Below are 15,126 nucleotides of genomic sequence, written 5' to 3' on the forward strand. Positions count from 1 at the left end.
TAGGAGCCTTATCATTGGTTAATAGCTCACATGAACTCCCAAATGGACAATAGGGTCCATACACTGATACATTTATTCCCATTTAAATCGAGGATGTGACACAATTAACTAATGCCAATCCCTGAAGCACATGTGTTTTAAAACGAATAATCCCATCAGCTAAACATGCAGAATGTTTTTAGATTGCAATTACACAATATTCATGTTATACTGTATATGCCATTTCAGGTCACTGCCATATCTTTGTACCTGGAATCATAAGGCCTTGAAAGTTGTTTTAACATGAGATAATGCAGATTTAATATTGAACTCATCTCTGTGAACAAATCAGAAGTGTCTGTACATGCCTTGACCAAGGTATTAGGATTAACTTGCTGTGACTCATTGCAGCACAGAAATGCCCTGTTTTCAACTATTAATCAGTCAACCAGTGCAGATGGAGTGCTTTCAATAAAAGACAATGCATTCTGTGCATCAGAATTATTTACAGCCCAGGGAACTACGGTGCAGGAGGCCAGCACAAACACACATCATTTTACAAATCATGCTGCGTGCAGCACATGACAAAGGTAGGCAAGCAGCTCTGGGAGAAGAATGTTACAACTGGGGACTGAAGGGGCTATCAGACAAATTAAGGATTTACCACATCATCTGAATGAGAGAGCTCTAGGTCACATGAGCAAGCTGCTTCCTCAACATATTTCTTTCAGTATTTTCACTCCGGCTTTAGAAATGACTGCAAGTGCCTGCTGTGATGCCGTTGGCCTGCACATTTGCAAGCTAATGTAACAGAGAAACACTGTCTAATGCAATTTGAGTGTCTCAGAGGAACCGGTTTAGATTTTTATTCTATACCTTTCCCAACAGGTCTGTAGAGTAATGGTCACTGCAAGGACTGAATGGGCAGATGAAGGACCTTAAACACAGGTAAGGTTATATCCTTGACTCATGTATCTACAGGATTGTGTGCACTTACAGCTGTAGTTCTTGTGTTCACAACATGAACATGTATTACTTTATTGGTTGATGTATATATTTAAATATTATATCCTATTTACAGGGATACATTAAGTGGTGCTGTATGGATTTATAACTTTGAGTAGTTTAAAGCAGAACATGTAAAATTTGTTTGTCGATTTTTTTTTTCTTTGACTGCACAAATAGACATCAGTAGCTTATGCACACATACACTGTAGCTCTTTCAGTATTAAGTAACTTATCTTATACTAAAAAATAATTAATACAAAAATCATGTAGTTTTAAAAGTACAAAGTTCCACGCAAAACAAGGCGTGGAACAATACAGGATTATTTCCAATGTCTTTTTTTTAAAATGTGTGTTGTTGATGGCTGTTTGTTTAATTATATGAAATGGTTTCTAATCTTGGAGTGAAAATAGTATGTGCCAGTCAATGTAACTGAGGTCTCAGAAGCATGACTCACATAAGAAAAATCCCTTCAGAGCATTTAGAGCTCATCATGTAAAATGCATCAATAATAAACATGATTTTAAATTGTACATGTATAACCTGACAGCAAATGGTTTGCAATTTTTTTTAAATAGGTTGAGGTTGAGATTTACTGCCATCTGTTTTTGTAATGTAACCATTGTATATACTGTAGAATTATATTTAAGCAATTAAATCAACTGAAAGTTACCATAGGTTATAGTAATTTGTTGTATTATATCATTCAATAGTAGTTGCCAGATTTGGAGTTAATGTTACTAATGGAAACACAGTTTTTTTTTTTTTTCATTCAAATACTAGTTAACAGTTTAGAACAGTTTTGTGTAAATATAATGTATATTACTCACAAGAACACCCTTCAAAGCAATTAATGCATATCACAGAGGAACGTGATTGTTTTTTATATGTACCAGTACATATCAAATAAAGGATGTAGAGGATGACATGAGTAGTGTTGCTATGTGAAATGCCTCAATTCATATATGATATGCATTATTTATGAGTTGTTAGTTTGCTCTGTATTTGGTGTGGCTGTGCCTATTTTATTCACTGTTAGATTCCCCCATGATTAATTCAGTAGGGATCAATTTTTACACATGGGCAATTAGGTTCTTCAGTGCTTTATTCTCTTTGGCTCTTGTGGTAAATATTCTTTCTTTCTAATGCACTTTCTGATTGAAATTATAATGTCACATACTTTGAAGAGGTTTTCCATCACTGATTGTTAGAAATCAACAGGAAACAAACGTCTTAAAGTATACTTAACTTTCTTTTTGAATGCCAACATGTGCTTCTTTTGTTTTGACTTGCAATAAATCAATCTCGGACAGACTGTTATGGTGTGAATCGAAGTTTGTTTATCCATATTGTACAGTACAGGATAACATGATTTTGAATCCCAGTGAAAATGAATGGCAAAGGTATTTAACTTGTCATACAATAAAGCTAAAGGTGATTTATAAAAATAAAATGGGTTTTGAATAGGCCTGTTTTTTCTGTCTGTAAGATTTAAGCCGCTGTGCTACTCATTTTATGAATCCCTGTCTCTCCAATTTTTACCATCCATAAGTTCTATTTTCATCTCATTCCATTTGATTTGGTTCACTGTACTCAGCTATAGGTAACATCTGGTTATGTAAGCTCTGTAGATAATTGACCACTAAAATAGATCAGTAGCAAATTGACCACAGCAATTTAAAATCATTTTTCCAAAAATAAATAAACACATACCAGTAAATATATTATTATTATTATTATTATTATTATTATTACTACTACTACTACTACTACTACTACTATGATACTTACTATGCTACGATTATTATTATTATCTATTATTATTATATTATTATATTTTATTTAATAATAATAATAATAATAATAATAATGCACAGCTGAAAAGCTGTGTCCAAACAGAGATAATTAAGTTGTTGTTAATCCATCCATAGCAATGCTTTTACACTTTCAGTAAAACCTTTTACATTATACACTTCAGAATCATCTGCATATTTCCAGAGAAAGTGACAGAAACCCTTGACTCCATGAATTGAAAAACGTGACACGCAAAGCATTGGTTTTACAGGACAAATCTGTACTTAATTAAGTCAATGTGATCTGCGTGTAATTAATTTTAGCAGGGCTTTAACTGACGATAGATATCACAGACATCAATGTATTTAAATTAATTGTTTAGTTATTTATTAAATCACAGGGCTAACAGAAGTATTTCTATATATATATATACTTTCAAAACGCTGTGAAAGTAGAAGCCTTTTGGGAACTTTCATACGATTTGATTGGCTCTTGTAATTTTGATATTTGCATAAATCCGGACTTACCTCAGCTCTTTAATTACTGCCTATTTTCACCTTAATTTGAAAGCTTGAAAGTCGAGTAATTTATAAACTGTCACAGAAACCCGAGATGGAATTGTTTTCCTGTAACTCACTGAAGAGGCCCATCTATTATTCTTTATAATACATGGATACCCTTGTCATACTAATATTAAAGAAGACAAGATTCAGCAGTACAGTTGGGTGTTTTTAAACGTAGTGTTTCAGTGCTGTACAAACATTCTATGCCACTATTCGCTTTATTTGGATGATTGCCTTTACCTTGTTTAATTTTTCGTTCCTCCCCAGTTTCTCTGAGATACGAATATACTAGCTTTACATAACTTTTCTAACATATTCTCGTTTTGTTGCTCATTAATGAACATTTCTGTACAGCGGGTGTTGTAGAATGATTGAAAATGAGACATTTTGTGTTTGAATTGAGAGTGATGGTCTTGAGGAGTCGATTGAGTCAAAGTTCAAGTACATTTTCCTCTAGAGGAATTGTCACTTTTTGACGTCACTACTGATCTGAGCTGGCACCATGCTCTGCATTTCAGGTCCTTTACCTGACAAAAGTGCTACAATATACAGTATGGTAAATGTTTTTCACCTCTCTACTAAATGTTTCATACCTTGAGGTAGAACATAAAGAGATTTCCAAGGGTGTCCCAGAGGATTTACATGCAGTCTATTACAATAATTATTCATGCAGACATATAGAAGACCAACTACTGTTATTTCAACTACAGAAAATGTCAAAACATCACTAAACCAATTTTGCTCAATATTTCCATAGCTTCTTTTGTCAGTGGTTTTATTGGCAACTGTTTGAAAGCAATCAAAGCATTTATTCTGTAAGTGTTCTTTGATGTATTGAAATAACCAGACTTATTAAAGACATCTACAAGTTTTATATAGAGCCATGTCCTGAAGCTGAAGAGGAATGAGAGGGCATTTCTTCTTTACTGCTGTCAATCCTCAATCATTGTATCTACTTTGTATCTACTTTTGTCCTTCAGCTCTGTGCTCTACAGTTTTAAAGACAAGGATTCTGTGCTCAGTCTTAATCATAGTATTCAGTGTGTCACGTGTCTTGTTGTGCAAGTAATAATTTGCACTTCTATTTATCATTAAGAGTATGCCATTGATATGCTGAGGTTTGTTCTACAGAATACTTCATAGATTTAGACTGTTCTTCATGAAACATCTGTAATTTGTGCAGTCTTGTATACCTGCTATCACCTCTCTATAAATGACCATACCATGCTGTTCCAGGGCCAGTGTGATGACTAACAGCTGATAGATTTATAGCCCCTCGATATCATTGAGGAGATGACCAGGGTTGGGTCACTGTTAAGTGCCTGCAAAGTGAAGAAAGATTATCTGCATGTGGGCAGTGTTATAAAAAATACACAGCTGTCACTTGTAGAGGTCAGAGATCATGAAGGTTACTTCAAATGCAGCTCAATTAACACTTCAGGAAACTTGTCTCTGAAAATGTGGCTGTTGTGTGATTGCCAGCTTAAGAGGTTACAGTGGTTTGCAGAAGTATTCACCCCCTACCAATAATGTCACATTTTGTCAAATTACAGATAATCTATGCACAGTTATTCAAACAAACTTTTTTATTCAAAGCTGTAGTGGTTAAACTGAACACTGTTATATGAAGAGAAGGTTAAATATCAGCAAAACTTGCAAAGAAAATGTACAAAATGAAATTTACTGGTTGCATAAGTATTCAGCTCCTTAAGTCAGTACATAAGCACCTTTTGCAGCAATTACTGCTATGGTTCTTTTTGGATAACTCTCTACTAGCTTTGCACAGCAGGATGGTGACATTTTTGACCATTCTTCACAGGAAAATTGCTCCAGTCCTGGTAAATTTGTTGTGTATCGTCGATGGACTGCAATCTTCAAGTCTCGCCATAAATTTTCGATTGGATTCAAGTCAGGACTTTGACTGGGCCACTCATTAATTCTCTTCTTGTTAAACCACTCCAGTGCGGCTTTGGCTTTGTGCTTCGGGTCATTATTCTGCTGAAATGTGAATTTCTTCCCCAGTTTCAGAGTCTTGGCTGACTCAAACAGGTTTTCCTCAAGGATTCACCTGTACTTTGCACCATCCATTCTCTCCTCTATCCTGACAAGCTTCCCAATCCCTACATGATGCTGCCACCACCATGCTTGGCAGTTGGGATGGTGTTGACTGGGTGATGTGCAGTGTTGGACTTGCGCCAGACATAACACTTAGAATTTAGACTGAAAAAGTAACATTTTTGTCTCATCTGACCACAAAATATTTTTCTACATGTCTGCAGTATCATCGACATACTTTTTTTCAAACTCCATACGTGCTTTAAGATGAGGCTTTTTGAGTAATGGCTTCTTTCTTGCCATCTGTCCATACAGGCCAGTTTTGTTTAGGGACTGGCTTATTGTTGATGTGTGAACACTGACTTCCATCTCAGACACAGAACTTTGCAGATCTCTCAAGGTCATTGTTGGTTTTGGAGTGACATCCTGAACCAGTTTCCTGCTTGCCTGGCTACTTAGTTTGGGAGGGCGACTTGATCTGGGTAGTGTCTAGGTGGTATGATGCATCTTCCATTTTTTAATGATAGACTTCACTTTCCTGAGATGGATAACACCGTGTAACAATTTTTATTTATTTTTTTGTTCCTGAACAAAAATTGTGTTACATAGTGTAATCGGCACCTTTGAAATTTTCTTGTAACCTTCTGCTCTATCCCTCTCTACCACTTTAACCATGACTTGTTTCGAAAGCTCCTTGGTCTTCATGGTTGCTTTGTTGGATCACGATGTGAGTTGCCGCTTGTGACCTTTCAAACAAATCATTTGCACCTGAGCTGATTTAGGGCTGCAGTAGAAAAGGAGTTGAATATTTATGCAACTGAGATTAATCTGTTTTTCTCTGTACATCTTACTTATTTATATTCTATATGCATTTTTCAACATTATCAATGTGGAGTAGTTTGTGTAGATTCTACATGTAAAGTCTAATTTGAAAGTATCGTGGTGTACGCTCAGGTGCCAACAAAGTGTGAAAACTTTGCAGGGGGAGAATACTTTTGCAATCCACTGTATATGACATGTCGCAGTACAGTAATCAGTTTGATAACATGTTTTAGCTAAGTGTAACACCCGCTCAGAGAGAGGGCATTATACACAAACGGGGTTGAAATAAACTAAGCTTTAAAGCGCAGAGTTATTTTTAATATGTAGCCAGACAACGCCAGGTCGGTGTGATAAAGCACAGAGCAAGATATTAGATAATTGATCAGGTTCTTTTAATTCAGATATAGATCTAAAATACAAGAAACAGTGTCACCAAGAAAAACACAGATGGCAGATCATGTGAAATCAATGAGAATGCTTTATTTGACAGCACGTTTAAAAGGAGCAGTAACACATTGTTCAATATCCTTATGTAGGACCACAACTATTCAGTTCACCATCAAGAGATCAATTACAGATTTTCCATTAACAGATCATCATAATCAAGATTTGTTGAAAGTCAATGTAATCACTATATTTAAATAAAGTGCTTGGTGCATATAGTAAGGATATGGTTTGTTAACCAGGTGTAATAATAATAATAATAATAATAATAATAATAATAATAATAATAATAATAATAATAATAAGCAAACACTGACCATTATAAAACCAAAACACATAAGACGTTATGCAGAGGAAGGGACATCAGAGCGAGAGAAAAAACAGTATCACAATATCTTGCTTAATTCCATACCATAGTTTCAGATCTGCAACGGTACATCAGCCGAATACTTATGATCAGGGAAGTCCATTTACAGACCCGTTCACGTCCCTCTGTTAATCTCTATTCCAAACACTCATTGTGTTCCCAGTCCTGCACAAACAAAACCACAGACAGACACAGACCCCCAGGATGTCCATCCCGTTTGCAAGAGATGTAGGCTATTTATATTGAGATGAGTACAGCTATCACTAATTCAATTACTCCGTACTCAATAAGGCATATCAAGGGGACTGTGTGGAGGAGCTACTAGAAAGTGATACAAATCAATTACAGAGTGCTAGACAACAATATATAAAACAGGCACTAATCAAATCAAATTGTAAAATTCTAAAAATAAAACACACACATGATACATAAATACATGAAAGATAACAGGGGCATTATTGACGCTTACATAAGGGTGAAGTATCTTTAGAATAAAATAAGGCATACAGTAAGAGGGCTCATATACTGTACATATCCTTTTGGATCAAAACCAGGAACCTAATATCTCAACTATTCATGCCTTGAAAAATACAGCAATGACCAGGCATTGATCAATCGTATAATTGTATTTTATGGTGCTATAGAAACAAGTCTTCTTACCAGTTAGGAGGCATTACATTGTCATTCTGAATTTCCATTTGCTTCTTGATTGATGTTATGGTGCTGAACCATCTGATGGGTGTGATGTGTGGATTGCAGAGTAACCAGATGCACAGGTCAGCAGGTTTCCTTATACCCTCCCTGCCACACTACAGTGTTAATATACCTGTTTTAAAGTTAAACCAAATCAATAGTAAAACACAATAGTTGGTTCTGCGCTTTTTGATAAATCGGTTGTACACTTATAATCTTTACTTATTAATCTTTAAGTATTTTAGCAATGTTTTGCTTTTTTTGTTTTTTCACATAGCCTCTTCTAAACTTTCATTTTAAACTCAGACGATTTTGTTTTAGTGAGGGCAGAAGTATTTAGTTTTTTTTTCTTAAATACCAGTGCTCTCCTGTTTAAATCCTCAACTAGTGAAAAGGCAGACTGATATCATCTTGAATACTTAATAAATCAATGGAAAAAAGTGACCTTTTTAAGTGCTAAAAGAAAATGCAGCCTTTATTGCAATGTTGCTGAGTTTACACTCTCATAGTTTTGCACTTAGTGACTCATGCATTAATTACATAGCCTGTTATCTTTGTTAGTGCAACAATCATTTTTTATTACAATATTTAAACTTTATTAGAGTATTCAAAATACTGTAACGTCCCTGGTGATAGCATCATCCTGGACATTGTGTTTGTCTTGTTTGTTATGTCTTCTTTAATGTGCTGTGTATTGTAAGGGTACAGAGCACTCTGTTAGCGTGTGTGTGTGTGGTGAGTGGGACCCTCCATAGAGGCTATAAGTAGGGGAGGGTGAGCTGCGAGCAGGAGAATACGTGTAGACTTGACTGGAGTGAGACTGTGAGGGACAGAGCTAAATGCTGAAAGAGCATGCCTATCTGTGAAGTGGTGAACAAACCCAGAGTGAGTCGGAAGAACAGAATGAGAGCGAGTGAGAATGTTGGGGGAAAGAAAGAGAAGTGGAAAGCAAGAGAGAGGGGGAGTTATTTTTATTTATTGATTTGGCGTAAACCCCGGCTCAAACAGGGATTCACTGTTATTTTATTTTATTTAGTGCAGTAATTAAAAAAAGCAAATTTGGAATCCCATCTGGTCTTCCTGACTCTTGTTTCACTTCCAACGCAGCGGTTTATTACATTGGTGTTCGGAAGTGGGAATCAGGCAGCGCCTGCCACAAGGAATGAGGCAAGAAACGGGGGAGAAGATAGCGGATGCAATGGAGATGAGAGGAGACGAGCTGCGAGACAAACTAGAGGAGCTAGTAGCTGAACTTTGGGTCAGGACTGACCCAAGAACAGGGCCACTTGTGAAGGAGATGGTGCAGAGCAAGGTAGAGGCGAGAGCCCTTAGGCCGAAGAAAAACAAGGGGTCAGGATGGTGGAGCTGGGAAGACAGCAGACTGCTTAGGGGCACTGCGGCATTGTCCAAGGGGGAGGAAGAGCAAGGGGGTGGTACCGGTGGAGAGGGCAGAGTGGAGAAGGACCAGGAGGATGGCCCAGACCTACATCCAAATATGCAGTGGCTGGAGAACCGGCAGATGACCCCACGGGAGGAGGTAGCTCAGCACTCCACTGCCACCCGAGGACTAAGGTCACAGTGGCCTGGACTGGCCCTGAGGGATGGTGTTCTCCAGCTACAATGGAAGGAGCCAGCGATAGGGGAGGCAAGATGGCAGGTGGTGGTCCCTCAAGCATTGCGGCAGGAGGTGCTCCGACCCCTGACAGTTCCCTCCTTCCCCCTCGTGATTCACCCAGCCCTGACAATCCCTCCCTTTCCGCCCCTGTTCCTGACAGCACCTTACCTGGGGGCTCCACATCACCAGGCTCTGTCCGTCCATCCTCTCAGGGTCATTTGCGAGAATTTGTTCTTCCCTCGTGGGACAAGGGACTAAGGAGGGGGGGGGGGGGGGGGTGACCTATGTAATGACCCTGGCAATGGCATCATCCTGGAAATTGTGTTTGTCTTGTGTGTCTTGTTTGTTAAGTCACTGTGGCAGGCTGGCAAGTGGATAGAGGCCCAGAGACAGACTGCAGTTCAAAAAAATATACTTTTATTATAAATAAACACAAAAATAAAGGTGCACAAGGGCAAAACAAAAAGGTTCAAACACAAATAAAGCAAGACCAAAAAGCAAAACTTACAAAAATAAGGTTTCCAGGCTGGGCAATCACTGGATTTAGAAAATTGAAAAATCACAACCAATAAAACACCAACCTGCTTCCTCAGCTCCCTCCTCCTTAATGGGAAGCAGAGGCCTCCTTTTATGTCAGGTGGCTGGGCGCTGATTGATTGTTAATTAAGTTAATCATCTAATCAACCCCAGCCACCTGAACATAATAAACCCAGGCAGGTAGGGGAATTTAACCCCATCCCTGCCAATTTATAAAGGGCAGAGCTTTGCTCTGCCACAGTCAAGTTTAATGTTCTGTGTATTGTAAGGGTATGGGGCACGCCATTAGTGTGTGTGCGCATGCGTATGGAATGCGTGTGGTTGGTGGGACCCTCCCACTTCCCCAAGGCTATAATTGAGGGAGGGGGAAAGCCATGAGCGGGAGAACACATGAAGACTCGACTGGAGTGCGGTTGTGAGGGACAGAGCTAAAGACTGCAATACAGTGCCTATCTGTGAGGCGGTGAGTCGGAAGAACAGAGAACGAGAGCAAGTGAGAGTGCTGAAAGAAAGAAAGAAAGAGAAGAGGAAAGTGAGAGGAAGAGCAGAAAGAGAGAGGGAGTTATTTTTATTTATTGATCTGGCGTGAACCCCAGCCCAAACAGGGATTTGCCGTTACTTTATTTTATTTTATTTAGTGCAGTAATTAAAAGCAGCAAATTTGTTATCCCATCTCGGCTCCCTGAGCCTTGTTTCACTTCCAACACAGCAAACAGTTAATTGTGTATCAATATAGGTATATGTAAGTACATATAAGAAAAAGGTAAATAAACATGCAAACAATTGATAAATTACACTATGTAACACAATTTTTGTTCCTGGGTAGTAAGTGTTATTTCCTAATTGCTTATGCCTCAAAAGTATAGAATATGGCTATTCTTCCCCACAAACTTTGCTTTTGTGACCATGACAGTGATATTTCAAAATATCACTATTTCCAATGGGAAAATGGGAAAATGTGTGTCTTTTTAGTATAAATACATGTTAATTTGGATTCATATGTTGTTTTTTTCTGACTTTATGTGAACAAAAAGACACACATTGCCCATTTTCCCATTGGAACTAGTGATATTTTGAAATATCACTGTCCTGGTCACAAAAACAAAGTTTGTGGGGAATAATAGCCAAATTTTGTTACACAGTGTTATTTAAGTCCTTCTTCAGCTTATTGCTTCAGAACCATTGATCAAATTGTCCTGAAACTCAAAATCTAACATTTGTATTAATTTGATGCACAAACATTTTGTTGCAAAAAGTCTTTGAACATCCTGCTCATGCAGGTCTCTTTAATGTTTGTTTAATTTATTTGTGGGGATACGAATGTCACTTACATACAGTACATTGTCAGTTTACTATAGATAATTCCGGTATTCTTTGATCTCCTCAGGATGGAGAATGAAGCTATTCAACTGGAAAAGCAACACGTGCACAGCGTTTATGAGAAAACAGCCCCGTACCTCAGTGACTTGCGGTGCAAGGCCTGGCCTCGGGTAAAACAGTTTCTGCTGGATCAGGAACCCGGAAGCCTGATTGCTGACATTGGTAAGAAAACTGAAGCAAACCTGAAACCAATCTGATTTCCTCCAAACAGACAATTGCATGCATTAAGAACACTTATATTGCATTAAATACACTAATCCGAAAATGTCATTCTAATTATGGTACTGTCTTTCTTATAGTGAGTTTTAAAAAGTACCAGATAACAAAAACTTTGATAACTGTGTGAATAAAATACAAAAAAAAACCCATCAGTTAGCTTTACCACAGTTGTTTGGTAGTTTTTGTAAAGTTACTATAAGGACAACGGCTCCATAATTAAAATGTAATCCTAGGATTTATGCAATTTATTTATATATGATGGACATCTGAACTAAACACAATCTATTGTATTCCTTAAAGGTATTTGTTTTTGTAACCTTGATAGGTATCCCACCTTACCATCAATAAAAAATAATTGAGAGTAATTTATTTACTTTTCAGCTGCTCTCTTTTTTTTTTGTAGAATCACAAATATTTGTATTTAAGCAGCAGAGATATTCATATTAAGAGCAAGCCTGATGTATTAGGACAGTAATATTTACCATGAGTGACATGTCTGTGTAAGGTAATCTGACAGGAACTAAAATGCCCTGGCATTTTGCCTGTGTTATCCATTTTAGTAACTGCTGGTATTTGCTTCTTTTGGTGCCTTAGTACTGTACAACAGTCTTGCCATTAAGTTTCTTCCTGAGTACAGTTTGATAATCATATTAACAACTTTTAAGAGGTGAGTGATTCTCTTTTAAGCTTAGACTCTATAAATAATGTAATACAATTAGTGTATGGCTTATGTTCTAAGACTTATTAACTAATTAATTATTTTATACCCCCAATGCCTACAGACTTATGTATGTAAAACAATTAATTTAAAACACTCGACATACACATGCCCAAGTGAGTCTTATGTAGGTAAAACTAACAAGAGTGACACAATGCCTTCCTTGTTTGATAATTGTTTGAAGTTATAGATAAGTCACTGGTTCATACTGTTCTGGTACTTATATAGTTTTGTTTTTAATTCCTTCATGTTCATATTTTTTATGAAACATTTAAAATGTTTCCTTTTTAATAATGTGTGTCACAGTTCATATGACATTAAAATGCATTTATTTATTTTAGGTTGTGGGACTGGGAAATATCTAAGTGTGAACAGTCAGATCTACAACCTTGGCTGTGATTACTGTAGCCCTCTAGTGGAGAAGGCCAGGAAGCAAGGCCATGAAGTCTTGGTGTGTGACAACCTCCAGCTTCCCTTCAGGGACCAGGTCTTCAATGCTGTTATCTCCATAGGAGGTAAAGGGCTTTCAGACACATTTGCACAGTGTCTCCATAGGAGGTAAAGGGCTTTCAGACACATCTGCACAGTCTAGATTTGGATAGATTTTACTTTCAGCTTTTCAAACTAGAGGGAAAACAGATTATTCTTTCTTTTTTCACAAGGATCTGTAACTCAGAAAACTCGAATGACGCCGTTGGACAAATAAATACAAGTTTAAAATAAAAGTTCTGCTTTGTAATTTTGACTTGTAATAGTTTTAAAATGAAGAGACTGTTTTGGCATTTTTAATATTCATATAGCAAAATAAATTGATCTTTTTTTTTTTTTTTTTGTCCTCAGGTTCCCCCTTGATATTTTTGTTGCTTTTTCTAAGTTGTAAAATACTGAAAAAAATACAGTTCAGTTAATAACTGGCAGCTCCAGTGCTATAGCAGCCACACCAGGAAAAGATTTTGCACAGGTCACAGTACTGAAGAGTTTTTATTTATTTTTTAGTATCTACATGAACAGAGAAAATTCATAAGAGCATCTGCAGTTACTATATTTCAAGGGATCCACCTACTAACCAGATATTTGGCCGTTATTTCAATATTTTCCTGCTAAATAGGCTTAAAGTAGATTTTTTTTTTTTTTTTTTTTACTAGAAACCAAAATTTTAATTATTTAAATTACTAAATAAAATGTAAGTTGATACCTATGTTACCAAATTCCTATTATTTCATACATTAATGTGATTGTTGAATAGATATGGTTTAGAAGGTGTTATAGTCTATATGTTTATTGTATTCTGTTGGGTATAATCATAAAGAAGTCAAAACAAACTTGCGTTTTATGTTTTTCATAATATGTTCATAATGGCAAAAGGCTGACTTTTGTAACATTTTACATCAGTAGAGTACTTTTACTAATATTATTATTATTATTGTTTAACAGTGATCCATCATTTTTCAACCAAAGAAAGACGAATCCGAGCAATAAGAGAAATAGCTAGAATCACAATCCCTGGGGGCAATGTCATGATATATGCCTGGGCCTTGGAACAAAAGCGCAGGCGTTTTGAAAAGCAGGATGTGTTTGTTCCATGGAACAAGGCCTTGTGCTCAAGAAACCCCTCTGAATCAGGTGAGAATGCCAGCAAAGATAAACCTGTTGACATGCATCTAACTGTGTACTCAGAGGAATACCGGTGGATAGATGCTTTGAGAAAGGAGATCAGCACTAAGCGTTCATACAGTCTAGGCAGCTGCATATCAGTGGGAAGATGCTGCATTAAAAATCCAGAAGAACAAGGTAACAGGTTTTACAGTGGCCTGGGGAAGTCCCTCCACTCTTGGTTCTTTTCCAAGTCACTTGATGAATCCAGCATGAAGAAACACATTGAGAAAATGAAGTCCGTAAGGAGCTCCGAAGGGTGGGTAGACAATGCTGTTCTAGTCCAGCCTTCAAGGCACTGTAGTGTAGATTTAGGTCATGGTGGGTCATTGTTAAATAGACAGAGCTTTGAAGAAGATGATGTATTTGTAGAGACCACAAACCATAAAGAAGCACAATGGTGGAAAGCCACAGGCACTTTAAGAGAGATAAATGGAGGGCACCAAACAGTAGTCCACAGAAAGAATGGTCCAGTAAATGGGGAGCAATATAAGCCTACAGTTAATGGTACAAATGATTTAAACTCTGTCAGTAACAGGATCTTCCGAAGAACATCAACACTTGATTCCACAGACTCTATTCTCGATGAAATAGACGTGGAGGATGAACAGGACAATCTGGTAGATACCAAAGACTTCATGCGCTATTACCATGTTTTCAAAGAAGGGGAGCTGTCACATCTAATTGAAGAGAATGTGAATGAACTCAGTATAGTCAGTTCGTGCTTTGACCATGGCAACTGGTGTGTCATTGCAAAGAGGAAAGCATCGGGTGTCAGTGCTTTGTAATATGTCACACAGAATCAGAATGTAATCATAAGGCTTATCCATCAGCAAAAGACTGCTTTTACAGCATATCCTCATAAAGCTATTAAATGATGGCCAATAACTTGTGATTACATTTGTTTGAGAAGTGTAGCAAAGAGAAAAAATAAGTGTTTATATAGTCAATTTTAAACCTACTATCCCTGAACCATTTACAATACAACTGAATAAAACAGGTGTGGATTGTGCCCTTAAGCAGTTGTATACTGGAAGGAAATATGAATTGATAAGTTGCCTACATGATTGAAGCCTTGTCAATTTTTTTTTTAGCATATCATCTAGTTTCTGCTTAATTTGTTACTATACACGTGTAGGTTTGTATATGTTTATTGGACTTGTTTAGACATTTTTACAAATGTCTATTGCATTGTTTTATTTTATTAAAATGTTTTCAAGCAGTGTTACTACTAGGATTTGGTTGGTCTTGGGTGCAACACCCCACATTGTTGCCGTGTTC

The 15,126-nt window shown here is 37.0% G+C and overlaps 1 protein-coding gene across 1 annotated transcript; it reads left to right on the plus strand.

Annotated features, from left to right (window-relative positions):
- The first annotated feature begins 547 nt into the window (after window positions 1–547).
- Window positions 548–14,875, plus strand: LOC121328100 (probable tRNA methyltransferase 9B). Its single transcript, XM_041272592.1, has 4 exons — window positions 548–927; window positions 11,263–11,417; window positions 12,534–12,707; window positions 13,627–14,875. Exons 1-4 carry the CDS (start codon window positions 908–910, stop codon window positions 14,631–14,633), a joined length of 1,356 nt encoding a protein of 451 aa, XP_041128526.1. The 5' UTR covers window positions 548–907; the 3' UTR covers window positions 14,634–14,875.
- The last annotated feature ends 251 nt before the right edge of the window (window positions 14,876–15,126 follow it).

This window comes from Polyodon spathula, chromosome 2 (genome assembly GCF_017654505.1).
Source record: "Polyodon spathula isolate WHYD16114869_AA chromosome 2, ASM1765450v1, whole genome shotgun sequence".
Classification (NCBI taxonomy): domain Eukaryota; kingdom Metazoa; phylum Chordata; class Actinopteri; order Acipenseriformes; family Polyodontidae; genus Polyodon; species Polyodon spathula.

Excerpts from the sequence above, each read along its gene's own strand:
- LOC121328100 (XM_041272592.1), top strand. The coding sequence starts at position 908 with ATGAAGGACCTTAAACACAG. Across the intron at positions 928-11,262 it reads ATGAAGGACCTTAAACACAG|GATGGAGAATGAAGCTATTC; the intron begins GTAAGGTTATAT and ends TGATCTCCTCAG. Across the intron at positions 12,708-13,626 it reads TGCTGTTATCTCCATAGGAG|TGATCCATCATTTTTCAACC; the intron begins GTAAAGGGCTTT and ends ATTGTTTAACAG.